Source organism: Monodon monoceros, unplaced genomic scaffold (genome assembly GCF_005190385.1).
Source record: "Monodon monoceros isolate NGI ecotype Baffin Bay Population unplaced genomic scaffold, NGI_Narwhal_1 Super_Scaffold_18, whole genome shotgun sequence".
NCBI classification, from domain to species: Eukaryota; Metazoa; Chordata; class Mammalia; order Artiodactyla; family Monodontidae; genus Monodon; species Monodon monoceros.
The window spans coordinates 64,638,593-64,653,859 of record NW_021703774.1 but is presented as its reverse complement, the minus strand read 5'-3'; the positions used below and the strand labels follow the sequence as shown (position 1 = coordinate 64,653,859).

The following is a 15,267-nucleotide window of genomic DNA, read 5'->3' as shown; positions in this document are numbered from 1 at the left end:
CTGCTCTGGGTCTTATTTGAAAGATGGTGGGATAGGAAGGATATTGAGTGTGTGGCAAGGAGGAGTGGAGAGGCTTTAGTTATCAAAGTGTTGGAGCATCATTCAGGCATTGAGGAGATTGGGGTGAAATGCTCCAACCATATTTGCCTTAGGTTCTTGAATAACTGATACATTGTTGAGTCCCATCTACCCTCCAAACCCTTTGAGTTATTTTGATAATTTCCTTATCCCTGCATAGATTGAACGGACTCATGCAAGGATTACTGCAAGACCTTTAAAGGGAGATCTAATGGGATTTTATGGATTTTACTTAAATGGATTTTAATGGGATTTTCAGAAAAGGAAAATTAGTAAGTAAGTAAGTGAAAAGATGTTTACTATTTTTGGCCAGGATATTCTATACCGATGCTGATACCACTTTAAAAAGGAAAGTATTTTCTGCCTGCTGTGGACCCTTCTGAGGTTCCTCAATAAATTAACACAAGGTTCCCTGGGAGTCTGGTCTCTCCATCCTTCTCCTCATGTCTTCCAGAGAAAGAAAAATATTTATTCTGTATTTTTTTTTGCCTCATTATTCTTTCTTTTTGATGAATGTATTAGTTGCATTCCTTAGACTTGCAAGGAGGAGTCGTGCCCAGATCAACTTTAACAGAGGCTTATTTCAGGCTAGGCGGAAACATGGGCTGGCACACAATGCTTCCTCTTCCTCAGCGGTGCAGTCTGTTTGAGTGGAAAGTATGCAGCTGGTCACAAAAACCACCTACCGTTCCTGGGGGTTCAGCCTAGGCTCCGTCTAGGACTCGGTAGTCTCCAAAGAGAGGATGTGAGTGGGTGGAACTGGATCTTCTCATCGCGATGCTCAAGGACTAGGCAGGTCTGGCCAGCCCCTCCGTGACACTTGACCTTCTTCATGTGCAGTCAGCTGCTGACCCTGAGCTCCGTCAGTCACGGCTGGGTTAGCAAGGATGGCTCATCAGATGCACACAGCATGAGCCAAGTCACCCACACTCAGAAAGAACCCTCTCTGGGGCTGCTTTCCTCCGAGGGGGGCAGTGGGTGTGGGCAGCTTCTCAGAGGTTTATGGACTTTTTGGTGCACTGAGTTATTAACTCTTGTGTTAACTTTGAAAATTACATCAGAGCAGCAAGGACTCGTATGAGCAGACTTTCTTGTTTGTTTGTTTGTTTGTTTCTTTGTGGGTTTCTTTTGCGGTACGCGGGCCTCTCACTGTTGTGGCCTCTACCGTTGCGGAGCACAGGCTCCAGACGCGCAGGCTCAGCGGCCATGGCTCACGGGCCTAGCCGCTCCGCGGCATGTGGGATCTTCCCGGACCGGGGCACGAACCCGTGTCCCCTGCATCGGCAGGCCGACTCTCAACCACTGCGCCACCAGGGAAGCCCCCTGAGGTTAGTTTTAATCTCATATATCCCAGACTCGGAGCCGAAGAAGCTTGCAACGTGGATATGGCACAGAACCCCAACAAAGCCTGCTCTCTCTCTAGCCAGAGGAGGAGGGAAGGGACGGCATAGCAAGGCAGAAAACTTCCAGCCAGACAACACAGAAAAACGGGCTCCCCACCACCCAGGCCAGCAAAGACTGTGAGTGGGAAGCCTAGACTCCCCCTTTGCCGGGAGTAACAAGGGATTCCAGGCTCTCCAGCTAAGAAGAGTGCAGGGACTTTCACCCCTGCCAGCTGGTAGTGAGCCCCCTACCCCCTTTCTCTTCCGTGGGGAACTGAGTGTGTTCTTCCCCAGGTGTCCTGAACAGCATCGCCCCTGTGACAAAGGCCAGTGAAGGTGGAGCAGAATCCTCTGTCCCTGCACCTACGGGTGGGACCTGAGGGCATGTGGTGGCTGCTTCTCCAACATGTTGGGGTGCTACTGACCTCATCAAGCATCTGGGGTCTCCAGTACTGCCCCAGAATCCTCTTCCCCCACCTTCCTACATCCTCATTCTTGTCCTCATCCCCAGCTGCTAAGGGATCTGTCTCCTTTGTGTTCACAGAAAGTTAGGTTCAAAGCCAGGTGAGTATCCTCTTATGGGCGGCTGTAAATGTACTAGTTAGCTTGTCAGGCTTGTGTGCAGCCTTTTCTCCCCCTCTTTAAGGGAGGGAGGCTGGGGTCCACACATCATTTGCATTTGATGGCATCATTCAGTCTCTATGACCCCTTCTCCCTTTTGTGCTCCCTGCCTCTCCTGTTCCTCTGGAGTAATGTATAATCTTTTATTTTTCCTTGGTGATTTCTCCATGAAAGTATGATTTAGATTGCAGTCTCCTGAGACCACTTGGCCCCTGCCTACCCTCTGCACCCGTGGAGACACTCTCCTAAAGTGCTTGAAGGAAACTGATCAGACCAGATACGTGACATTTTCCACTTGTTCTTTTGGAGCAGTCGACTCCAGGCCTCTTAGAGGGAACAAGGCCAGAAGCAAATGCATGTGTTTGCATAAGCATTAGTAGCTCAATGTGTGCCCTGGTTCTGTAGCTGAGGACAAGCCTAACTTATTCATTTACAGCTTCTTTTATTGCAGAAAAAGGAGTGGACGTGGGATGAGAGCAAGATGCTGGTGATGCAGGACCCTATCTACAGGTAAGAGCCCAGTCCCCAGGGTACACCTGTCCACTCTGGGAGCCATCTGTTGGGTTGGTGCGTCCAGACAAATTAAAATAAATTTCTCCTTTTTCCCTCCTGAGACCTGTTATTTCTGTAGATGTAAGTACACGGAGCAAATCTGCTCTATCTTTAAGAAAGAGAGGAAAATTCTTCTAATGCTCAGTAGCACTAAGGGAACTATGAAGGATTTCTGCTTGATGTTTAATGCAAGTCTTTTAGTTGTCACTTGAGGCCTTTTCATTTTGTGCTAGATTTATTTTAACGGGATTTTTTTTTTCTCACTTTTTTTTTATTTAACTGAAATTTCATAATTGCATATATGTTGATAAAAATGAGAGAACTGGGTTTTCCCGTTACGCTCTACTTATAATTCCCCACAGTTATCTGTTCTTCCTTGCTGCCCCTTCAGAAACTGAGCATAGATAAGGGGGTTATGATCATTTGGGACAGCAGAAAGTCACATATAAAATCCGTAGAAACGGCTTTTACAATGAGACTGGTATTCCTATTCAGATTAGATGACTGCCGTTCATGTGTACTCTCTGGGCAGAGGGATACCTGTTAGCAATACATACAGAAAGCCAGGGCCCTCCTGGGACCCACGCAGGGCCTTGATTCATCTGTGTCATTCTTCTGTCCTAAATCTCCGCTGACCAAGCCCTACCCCACCTCTTACTCCTTCCTGTTTTCTTCACTGGGGGGAAAGGGGTATTAGCTATTCTTTTGGGATTTGGGGGTCGAGATTTAAGTTTTGATTCTGTCTACTCTCAAATTACTTGCCTTGGTTGCCAAAGTGAATTAAGGTTGGAACTCACCTGAGAAGTTGGCATCGTGGTGGCCCTGCTAAGTCAAAGAGTAGCTGCCTGTGAAATGGAATTTCCATTCATTCACATATGTATACATATTTAGAACACTCATCCCAGGTACTGTGCTAGGTAATTTAGTAGATGGCGAAAATAAGTTATGGTCCCTTGTTCTCAGGAAGCTTTAGTCTAGTAGGGAAATGGAGTCCTGAACAAATCATTGTGGTACAAGACAGTGTGTCTGACAAAATGGATTTCTTTCTCTGTGTTTCTGTTGCACTTGTGTTTGTTGAAATACTTGTTATAGTTACTGCTACTTCAAAATGAATCCGTCTTTTGCCACTGGGCTGTGAGGCTCTTGCCAGTGAAGAACTGTGTTCAACTCACTTTTGTATTTCTAGCACCAAGCCTGTGTCTGTTCTCTATGAGGCATTTAGTAAATGTGTGATGGGTGGATGGATAAATGTATTGAATTAATATCTGAAAATTAACGTAAGTGGCATGGTGATTCACAGGAGGGAATAATCACTTTCTACTTGAGTGATAACGAAAGGCTTTAAGAAACAAGTTGTGTCGGAACTGGGCTTGAAGGATGTGAATGGACAAAACCTCTATCATTTGCGCTTTGTAAAAGGAAGTGTTTCTTGTTTTTTTGTTTTTGTTTTTATTTTTTTACAGTGGCATCATATCCATACAAAAGCGACCTCTGGGTGGGATGGTGGTCATGAACTTTAACCTTGCCTTTTCCTGGCTTGAAAGAAGGAACTTTCCCCAAAGTTTTATATCCCAAATAAGCTGTTGTTTTTATTTTTTATAACAGCTTTATTGAGGTATAATTGACATATAAAAATTGAGCATATTTAAAGTGAATAATTGGGTAAGTTTTGATATATGTGTACACTTCTAGAACCATCACCTCAGTCAAGATACTGAGCATATGTCTCCCCCAGAAGTTTCCTTGTACCCTGTTGTAATCTTTCCCTCTCTCCCTCCCTGCTGCATCTCCCTGCTGCCCCCCAAGTCCCCAGGCAACTACTGACCTCCCTTCTGTTAGTAGAGATGAGTTTGTATTTTCTTGAGTTTTGTATAAACAGAGTCATACAGTGTACAGTATACGTATGTACAGTATACCCCCACTGTTTTTTGGTCTGGCTTCTTTCATTTAGCATATTTATTTTAAGATGCGTTCCTTGCCATTGCATATATCAGTAGCTTATCCCTTTTTATTACTAAGTTGTATCCCATTGTATGAGTGTAACACAATTTGCTTAGCCATTCACATGTTGATGGACATTGTGGTGGTCTCCAGTTTTTGACTCTTACAGTGAAAACTTCTGTGACTGTTCATATTATAGTCTTTGTATAGACATATGCTTTTATTTTTCTTGGGTAAATACCCAGGAGTAGAATGAATGATTATTTGTTAGGTGTACGCTGAACTATTTTTTTTAAGTGAATTTTAAGTGATTATCTTTTTGGTTAGTGAATCTCGGAGTGATTTTTAAAGTGCGTCTCTTTATTTTTTAAATTTTTATTTATTTATTTGGCCACGCCCTGTGGCATGTGGGACCTTAGTTCCCTGACCAGAGATGAAACCTGCTCCCCCTGCAGTGGAAGCGTGGAGTCTTAACCACTGGACCGCCAGGAAAGTCCCTGTCGAACTTTCTATGAGACTGCCAAGCTGTTTTCCAAAGCGGTTGTACCGCTAGTGGTGGTTGAGAGTCCCAGTTCCTTCACATCTTCGCCAACATCTAGTATCATCAGTCTTTTTATTTTTAGCCCTGCAAGTATGTGTGATGTAGTATATCCTTGTGATTTTAATTTGCGTTTTCCTAGTGAGTAATGATGCTGAGCATCTGTCCATCGTATGTGCCATTTGTATATCTTCTGTGAAGCATCTGTTCAAATCTTTTAGCCCATTTTTAATTGGGGTGTTTTGTTTTCCTTTTATTGAATTTTGAGGGTTCCTGATAAATTTTGGATACATGTCCTTTATCAGATATATGATTTGCAAATATTTTATCCAAGTCTGGCTTGTCTTTATCTTAATAGTGTCCTTTGAAGAAGTTAATATTATCATTTTTTAAAGTGTATGGGTTGTGCTTTTGGTGTCATATTTAAGAAATCTTTGCTAACTCAAGGACACAAAGGTTTTCTTCCTGTGTTCTCTTCTGGAAGCGTTATAGTTTTAGGCTTTACGTTTAGGTGTATGATCTATTTTGATCCAATTTTTTTTATATGGTGTGAGGGATATATCAAAGTTCTTTCTGGGGGTTTTTGTTTTGTTTCAGTTTGGGGTTTTTTTGGCAAATGAACGTCCAGTTGTTCCAGCCTCATTTGTTGAAAAGACTGTTCTTTCTCCACTGCAGTACCTTTGTTAAAAATCAGTTATCCACATCTGTGTGGTTTATTTCAGAACTCTTTATTCTGTTCCGTTTATCTAATTGTCTGTCTTGACACCAGTACCACAGTGTCTTGATTGCTGTAGCTTAATAACAATCATTGAAATCAGCTAGTCTCACTCTTCCAACTTTGTTCTTTTTCAAAGATTTCTTCCAATTAGTATTAGTATGGTATATCTTTTTCCATTCATTTTTAAGAAGAAAAATGGGTTTTGGTGGGGAGTAGAAAACATCAAAGAAATCTTAAAGTGAATTTTTCTTTGGCCAACCTCCATGCAGCAGACTTTCTGGTTGTAGATTTCTTGTGGGTATCTTCCTAATCTATCAAAATTTAGCAACCTGTGTTTATGAACAAAGGAATGCTGTTCCAGTTTCCTAGATACTTTTTCCCCCTCATGTATTAAATTGTGGGTGTTTTAGTCTCTGTATGTGTGTATTTTGTATATCTATTTGCTATGGGTAGATGAAAGAGGACTTTTTTCTAAACTGTATGTGTCCCATTTTATCATCAATAAGAACATTTATTATCATGATAATATAGTAACATTTACAAGTGAGCTTTTTCCCGGGTACAATTATTTTTCTGCCCTTAAGGAACCACTCTAGTTGGATTCAGTAGCACTGCTGAAGAATACGTAGTTGCTGTGCCTTTGATGAAACACAGGATTACTGCAGCGTTCACATTAGGAAAACTCGTTTATGGTAAAACATATTCTTCCTAGTCAAAAGAAGGGACTTTGCCACAGCAGTAATGAAGTTTTTGTTTTTTATTAAGTCAAAATTTCAATTTGAGTCTTTTGCATCTCTCACCTAGAATAATAGAATCATGTTTTTTAAATTGTGATGAGATATATATAATATAAAATTTGCCATTTTATCCCCTTTTAAGTATACAAATGAGTAGCCTTAATTACAATGACAGTGTTGTGCAACCAGAAGCACTGTTTCCAAGATGTTTTCATCACTCTAAACTTTGTACCCATTATGTACAAACTCCTTATTCCCCCTCCTTGAACCCCATGTAACTTTTAAAATCATGAACTTTAAGAGGTTGAAGTACTGTGGTGAACATCTAGTCCATTTTCCCCTCCATTACAGGATGCCTCTATTTCTCTAAAGTATTTGCTATTATGGTCTTCTTTGTTATGTGAAGGCAAATGTCTTTGTTTATGTAATTTTCGTCCATTTATCCTAGCTCTCTTCTCTGGAGTTACACATACATAGATCTTATTTTGCTAAAGTTTCTGAAGCCATTCTTTATAATATTTTTTCTAGACTTCCTAATCTCAAAACATCATATTTCTTCATAATATGTGTTGGAATTTAATACAATATCTCATGCTGTCTTATCAGTGTAAATTATAGAGGCACAGTTTTACCCTCATGATATGGAGCTTTGCATTTGTTTTTTAAGAATTAGATCATAGTGTATTTTTATTTGTTAAACAAACTGTGTTAGGTCCTAGGTCGTGGTGGATTTATTGTCCAGAATCCTTAGGATATTCACAGTAATTGCTTTCAATCAAGATTTTTAAATCATTCTTTATTTCTGTAGTTTGCTCTGTTTTATTTTTTAGCCTAAATACAGAACTTTACATATACCATTGTTAAATTAGATATATTTCATTTGAACCCATTATTCATAGTTTTTAGATTCTTATGAATCAGAGTGAATCAGGGAAGCAGGCAGCTATGAGTGTTACGGCATAAGGAATTTGTTTATAGGATTTAGACCTACACAGTTGTGATAGGAGCTGGGAAGTAAAAGTCCAAAAACGACCAGAGAGGAGTCATGAGCCAGCCCTGGTATGTGTTAGACGTCAAGAGTGTCCAGGATGCTAGGTGCGCGTGTGTGCTAGAGTGGAATTGTGCAGGGGCACAGGTGCCAATGTCTGTGAAAGGCATTTGATGGCTTGAAGGTCCTTGATGGCTGCTGCATTTGAGTTTGCAGTGAAGCTTCTGCTGGCAGTCCTGGGTTCACTGTTGTTCAGCAGGGCTGACGGTTATGAAGGACAGCCAGATATGGGGCACGGAAGAGTGAAGACAAATTGCAGCTCACTAGCACCTCCGTGTTCATCCTTTCCTGCCTCTAACGAGTGATGACCTTCAGAGCATCATGGCTACTTCATTCTGGCCTCCTAAATCCCCCACACATTTCTCTTGTGAGCAATCCTAAAGTGCAGTTCTACAGGGAAGCGAAGATATACAGTTCTAGCTTAGCTGAGTTCCCCCAGTATAAACCATCACAGCAGGTTCTAGTAACAGGCTAACTATATCCCTCTTCGTTTTCTGTTAAGTGAAACTTTAATATTTTCATCCAAGTCACTGATAAGGCTGTTGAATAAAATGGGAAAGATGGGAAATGTAGACTTCATGTTTTTATTTTTCTTTATTTTCACTTCCTTAGTTAATATGCTTATTTTACCTTTTCTGGTGTAAAGGGCATGCTTATTTTTTTTTAAAAAAGTTTAAAAATAGCACTGGAGTGGTTGTACTGTTACAGAAGTCACTGTGCTTTTGAATTTCAGTCTCCCTACCTTGATGTCTTCTACATTTTAGTCTTATTGGGCACGAATAGAATTAACATATTTGGGTAGAAAAAGTCTCTAGGACATTTATGTTCTTCATGCTAGGGATCAGATTGTCAAACAAACAAAAATCCTTTTTTTTGTGTGGGAGGGGGCGGTGACCAGAGGAAGTAAATTAATCAGCCTGAAGTCTTCAGGAGACAGACTGGAAGTAATTCTCCAGTTTTGAGTATAAACGATCAAACCAGGTAGAGCCCCCGTAGGGTTTCCAGCCATTCCCCAGAAATGGCATTCATTAACATCCAAGCAGTTGGTGAGATGATTAGAAATCAGAGAAAGTGCATTCTAGTTTTGGCCCTGCACATTGAGCTGTGCTTGGATTTTGAGCAGGTCACAGATTATTCAAGGCTAACTGGGAAAGGGAGGAAAGAATGCATGGAGAGCGGATGTGCAGTGCTGGTCACTGTGCTAGGCACTGAGGAAAGCAGTAATTTATCAGTCTGGGTCCAGTGGGGAACAGAACTCACTCAGTGATTTAAATAGGAGAAGGATTATGAAGAATTACTAAGTCGTAACAAAACAATAACTTCAAGGTGTAAAGAGCAGTCTTAAGAGTCCTCTGGGGCTGAAGGAGAGTACAAAAAGGAGGACCAATCTGGGGAGGAAGACCCCTCTCCTGGGCTGGGTCTCAGATTTCATCGTGGAGGATGTGTTGCAGCATCTGGATGGCAGAGAAGCTCACTGGGTTGCCTAGGCCAGAGTGGTCCCCAGTTGCTTGGAAAACAGGAAGCAACCCTCAGGGGCTGGGTGCAGGAGAAATGCAGCTGGTCGGTGGGCGCACAGAGGGAGTAGGGGTGTCACTGTGGATGGGAGGCTAGGGATGCTCAGGATCTTTGCGGGGAGGGCTGTAGGTAAGGTGGGACTCACCCAGCCACACTGGGAATGTGAAGTCGCTGAAGATCTGTATTCTGGGCCACGTGGCTGGGACAGACCACCACTAGATGTCCTGCTAATGGGCTCTACAGCAGCTGCAACCAGCAAGAGAAGCCCTTTCCTCCTGCAGTGTCCTTCCATTATACAGAGAAATTCAAATAGCCTGCTTACTGTAAAGGGGGGAGTACATAAAAGAATTCTGCCCATTATCACAGAGCATGTATTGAAAGGGCAAGAAATTGATAACTGGTACAAGCGATGAGCAAGACATAGTTCTTACCCTTAAATCTATAGTCAGATGAGATTTGACGTATGTTTTCCTCAATCCTAACGACAACTCCAAGTGGTAGAATCTGTCCTTCCCATTCTTAGGATGAAGAAATTAAACTCAGAGACATTAGATAACTTTTCCACGACCGCATAACTAGTAAATGTTTGGAGAAATGCCTGCCTCCCGAGCTTTCGTCTTTTCTGTTTTACTAACTCCACTCAGTGTCGTCCGCCTCTCAAGACAAACCCACTCATTTATTTGCCTTCATATTATTGTTCTGATCATTTCAAACTGATATATCACAGTTCAGGACGTTTTGAAGGACCAAAAAAACTAGATTTTAAGGTAAATGAAATGTTTTCTCTCTTGGGGATTGATAAACCTACTGTGTGATACTTGGTGATTTCTTGGGTAGTCAAGCACCCCAGGTAGTATGTTTAACTTAGTTCACAGTCAAGAGTTTAAATGATCAGGTCAGACAAAATTAAGGAAACATGAGTATCCTAAGATTTAGGAAGAGTATCAAATTACAAACAAGGTAAAGAAAAAGAAATTCTTTCTTTTTTTTAAGAAATTGATTCTTAAACTCTAGACTCATAGTAATGAAACTACAGAGTGTGGAAGACAATGATTTTAAAAACAATCTGGAGGGGAAAAATATACTGTCTACAAAGGAACACAGGCTGATAGCAAAAATGGAAGACAAAGCATAGTGAATTATCTTTAAGAATATGGTGAGTCAAGTGCTGAAGCTTAGAAAGTACTCCTTTAATACTTTCTTATTATGACAGTAAGGTAGGAAAAATCCTAGGCAGCATTTCTGAAGACATTTTAAATGGAATTAGTTACTATCCTAACTTAGGATATATAGATAGAATTACATAATTAGTTTTTTTTTTTTGCGGTTTGCGGGCCTCTCACTGTTGTGGCCTCTCCCGTTGCGGAGCACAGGCTCCGGACGCGCAGGCTCAGCGGCCATGGCTCACGGGCGCAGCCGCTCCGCGGCACGTGGGATCTTCCGGGACCGGGGCACGAACCCGTGTCCCGTGCGTCGGCAGGCGGACTCTCAACCACTGCGCCACCAGGGAAGCCCTCTCTCAGAATTCTTTAAGATGAGTCTCCAAAATCCATGTTGTCCCTCCGAAATCAGATAGAGACCTCCCAGATACAGACAGTTCTATTTTATGAGCTCCCTTCTTTCAAACCTCCACACACCCGAGTCCCCAACTCAAACCCTGGCATGTGTTCCCTTCACTCCATTGTCACTGGATTATGGAGGGAGGGGCCGAGGTATGAAGGATCAGGGAAGGATGAGCAGACTTGGAGCTGGAGCCAGTTCTTTGCTTTGGTTACATGCATGTCTCATTTGTTCTTTCTGTGATTTACAAGGGACAGGGTGACTGTCTCCATCTTCCCATATTATTTTTCTAAGGATGACTCTCTCCTCCTCCTTCAGCCTCCCATTGTGTGAGTTTCTTGAAGGGCCTCTACTAAGCTGGGAAAACTGATAACCAGGAATCTGGAAGCAGCCCAGCCTATCGATCTCTATCTAACTTCTTTTCATATCATTTCTGGGCCAGCCCATCTGAAGGCCATGAGTGTCCATCACTCTCGTCGTGACAGACGTTTCAGGTAGAGTTGATGTTTTTATTCCCTCTAGCTCCAGAACCTTTCACAGACAGTGTCTTTTTATAGATATGCATGAGTAGGAATTACCCAATTTTATGCATGGAGAAGCTTATGAACTAAGAAGGGGAAGGAAAATCATTCATGCTCTCTGGCTTCACTTAGTTCCCCAGGGCTGCTCTGCAATCCATTATTTGTCCCTGGTAGAAATTCCACTTGCTAAGGTGCCAAGACCTTTTCCACCTGTCAGCTCTGTTGGTACATCTTCACTCTCCTTAGGTGACCCCCATCTTCTGGGAGGTTCCTCAGGTTTCCTCCTTTTCTTCAAACATCTTTGTGTCATTGCCCTCTGTCACTCTGTCCCCTCCCTGCCTCTCTGTGTTTCAGACCCATCTTCGCTTGTTTCTTCAGCACCGTGAGCATTTCTATCCTTCCCCCATCCACTCCACCTCTCACTTTCCCTGGGCTCGCCCTCTCTCCCTAGCAATGTGTTCCGGCCTCTCCTGTCCTGAAGTAACCTCCCTCAGTCCTGATAACCCCATTCAAGGGCACACCTTTTGTCAACTCTCGGCTTCCTCCCAAAGCACTGAGTGTGTCCTCGCCAGTGCCCACCATCCTGCGGTTCCTTGTAGTCCGACACTGATTTCCATCACTTGGTAGAAATTGCTCCCTCCAAGTTTATTGTCTGTGCTCTCCATATCTCCAGATACAGCAGCATTTCCTAGGTTCTTCTGCAGTGCCACCTCTCCTTCTCCTCTTGTGACTCCTCTTGTTTCATTTTTCTCTGCCTCCTTCTCTTTTGTTTGCTTTCAAACCTACATAGTTATATGCATTTTTTATCTTTCACCATTCTTTATCTTTCCTTAAAAGCAAGTTCTGCGCTTTAATCTTTATAGGCTGATAAAGTCCCTTGTGCTTGGGAAGGCTCAGTAAACACCTAGGATAGACTGTGAGTCTCCAGCAAGGGATTGCAGACCCATAATTCATTCTCTGGCTCTGTGTCCCATGCTTGTGTTAGCAGGCACATCCAAGACTTTCTTTTCCTCTCTCCTTCCTCCTTGTCTTTGATCTCTTCGACTTCAAGGTCATCATATGCACTGTGTAGAAAGCATCAGGAATGCAGAGACAGGTGAGGCACAGCTCACCTCCTGAGGGCTCACCTCCTCAGGGTCCTCACACTGACCCCTCCTTTCTGTGACAGTTTTCAGGTAAGGCTCAGGGGAATATGCCTGAGGTGTGAGCTTTAACATGACCAAATAATACATGTTTGTTATTAAAAATAAAGTCGTGACAGAGTTTTATAAAGGAAAAAGTCAAATGCCCTTCCTTCAACATCTGTTCCTTCTAGTACCACTCTGTATGCAAATATAGACACTCAGATGTTTTCTCAAAATCTGATATTCTGTGTATAGTTCTACCATGAGCCTGTTTTTCTCTCAGTAATGTATCAAGGACCTTGCTTCCACATCCATACTTACAGTCTCCCCATGGGGGCTTTGACTCAGAGTTCCAAAGTGAAAGTGATGTTTTAGGGCAACCGGTGTGGCATGGAATGCAATGCACCCTAGATTTGAAGAGACTCATGTCAGGGAGGTGAACAAGGGAAAGATTGCCCAGTAATCTGAGGATAACGGGAAGAGTGTCCATATAAAGGGATGTCGTATAAAGACAGCATAGAAAGGGGTCAGTCTGTGAGCTATTGTAACCTTGGGTCATTCAGACTAGTGACAGTCTGAATATAGAGAATAAATAAGGGAGAATCCTCTTTCTTGAGGAGTGGGGGGAGAAAACAAATCCCAGTGACTTCAGCTTGAATCTTTGGTAGTTTTACATCTGCTCTCTGCCTCTGGTGGATCCTGCTTGATTATTAAATTCAATCATGACAAAAGGGTGGAAATTTTTGTCATGATAACACTTAAGCCTAAGCTCCACGAAAGCAGAGACCACACCTGTTTTGTGCACTACTGTATCCCTACTGCCTGGAAGGATCCTTACTACATAGTAGGTGCTCAATAAATACTGCATGTCAAAGCTAGGGCAGGCTTGATTCACTTGTTTGCTGCACTAAAACGTTCATTTCAAAAAGGCTGTTAAGCCTACTTATCATCTTGGTGGCCTTATTCTCTGCCCTTCTTGATGGCCAAAAGCACAGCCCAAAGGAGGCATGAAGCCAGCCAGAGAATGAATACGTGTGCACAGCAGAAAACTGAAGACGGCCACCGGCATGATCAAAGTTTAACCTCTGGATCAGTCTCTCTATGCCAGACCTTAGAGGGCATCTTTTACACTAATAATGATGGAAAATTCAATTAGGCCAAGTTTAGAAAACTTCACATAATTAAACACTGTCTAGCAGGGAGGGAATTTCCCTGTGGAGGAAGAACCAGGGGAACAGGGAAACCAGGCCTGGTCCCAGTTCTGTTACTAAATGACTGCCTAGTTTCAAATTCCATTACTCTGTGCTTCCTGTTCTCCTTGAATACATAAAGAGAATCAATTTAGAGTTTGTGCAAAGCATCGAAGAGTCTCAGATGGGAAAGTATGTGCAGAGTATCAATAAAACCAGCACTTCTCCCCTTGACTTCTCTTCTTGCTACCAAGTGGGCACTTGCCTGGATGTCCATTGGATGGTCTTGACCTCTTATGGGACACAGACACCTTTGAGAATATGGTGAGAACTGGATTCTCTGCCTAGAAAAATTAATTCTTGTATATACTTGCAAAATTTTGATTTTTCTGTCGATTCATGGACCCCATAGTCCTGAGGTTTATCGATTCCAAGGTAAGACCCCTGGTGCCAATAAGCATTATAAGCCTCTTTGAATATTTCGTATCTCAAGCTAGGAGAGTTTATAATTGGTAGGCCTACTGTGGGAGGAAAAGTAAACAAACCAGTTTAACTTTCTTAGTGATTTAATGCTTGAATGATTGATAGATTTTACTTTAGTTTCCCAGGAGGTATTTGCATGTTGTTAGAGGAGTCGTCTTATTCAAAACAAACTAATCTTGTGTTGGTGGGTTTCAGATCACGTAAAGGGAAAGGATTTGTGTAAGAGGAGACTTTATGATGCCCTAAGTGTCCTGGATTTATATGGATATGGGGAAGTTGGCACAGGGTCTGTGGTTCACACTAGTGTGTAAGGATTATTGTGTGACCAACCTTAACCCCAAAAGCAAGGAAAGAAAGATTGCTCTTGATTCAGAGCTGTAGCCCCTGTCTACTAGTCCTTAATATTAATAGATAGTCTCTAGGATTGTAGCTGTAGGACAGTATCATAGCTCATCCCACAGTGGCAGCTGGGCATTCTGCCCTACACACCAGGCTGGATGCTGTGTGGCAGTGCCCTGTCCGCCAGTCTGGCTGGGAAGCCCTCTGTGGGCCCCTCCTTGTGTCTTGGCACAGTTTGGAGGAAGGGTGGTGGTGTCCCACCTCTAAGAGTATAGCCATTGTGAGCCTGGTCTTCCTTTACTGGTAGCACAGACCTCAAACTGTGGAGGTGAGGCTGACTGGGAGGTCCAGAGGATAATGCTCAGAATTCAGGAAATTTGCAATGAGAAAAGCGAAACTGTCTGCAAGTCCCCACATCCTTTATCAGGAGACTCTGAGAAGCACTTATTGAGGAGTTACAGCCTTTCCTAGTTGCTGGTGGCAGTCATGATCAAATCATGATTAACTGAGTTCTTTGTGTTTGGTTTAACATTTCTGCCTGTCAAATTCTTATTCATCTTTCAAGGTTTATTTTAAATACATGTCCACCAGGAATTCTTTCCTGATTTCATACTCATTCCCGCAGTGGGGATCTAATTTCTGTTTCTCCTTTGGACCCAAAGGCTATATAGCTCATCCTTGTACTGTAGTTATGTGTTTACCTGTCTTGTATTTTTTAGTAGGAGCTACATCTTATTCATCTTTACGTCTCCTTGACAACTGCCTTGTACATAATTGTGCTCAAATCATATTTGTTAAATCAAATTGATTTCTTAAATCTTTATGAAATTCCCAGGAAGTGGGTACACTCATTCTGTAGACCTTTATCCAGGATTGGATGGATGGATGGATGGATGGATGGATGGATGAATGGATGGATG

At 42.5% G+C, this 15,267-nt stretch overlaps 1 protein-coding gene across 8 annotated transcripts in view; it reads left to right on the top strand.

The window, feature by feature from the left end:
* Window positions 1-15,267, top strand: part of CUNH1orf226 (chromosome unknown C1orf226 homolog) — a 306,178-nt gene that overhangs the window by 214,402 nt on the left and 76,509 nt on the right. For 4 of the 8 annotated variants that reach the window (XM_029229288.1, XM_029229286.1, XM_029229290.1 and 1 more), the window contains one exon: window positions 2,518-2,591. In XM_029229288.1, coding sequence (XP_029085121.1) covers window positions 2,518-2,591 — 74 coding nt within the window. Of the gene's footprint in view, window positions 1-2,517; window positions 2,592-10,996; window positions 11,185-15,267 lie in introns of those variants that run through there. The other 4 variants (XM_029229297.1, XM_029229287.1, XM_029229291.1 and 1 more) reach the window with 2 other exon arrangements.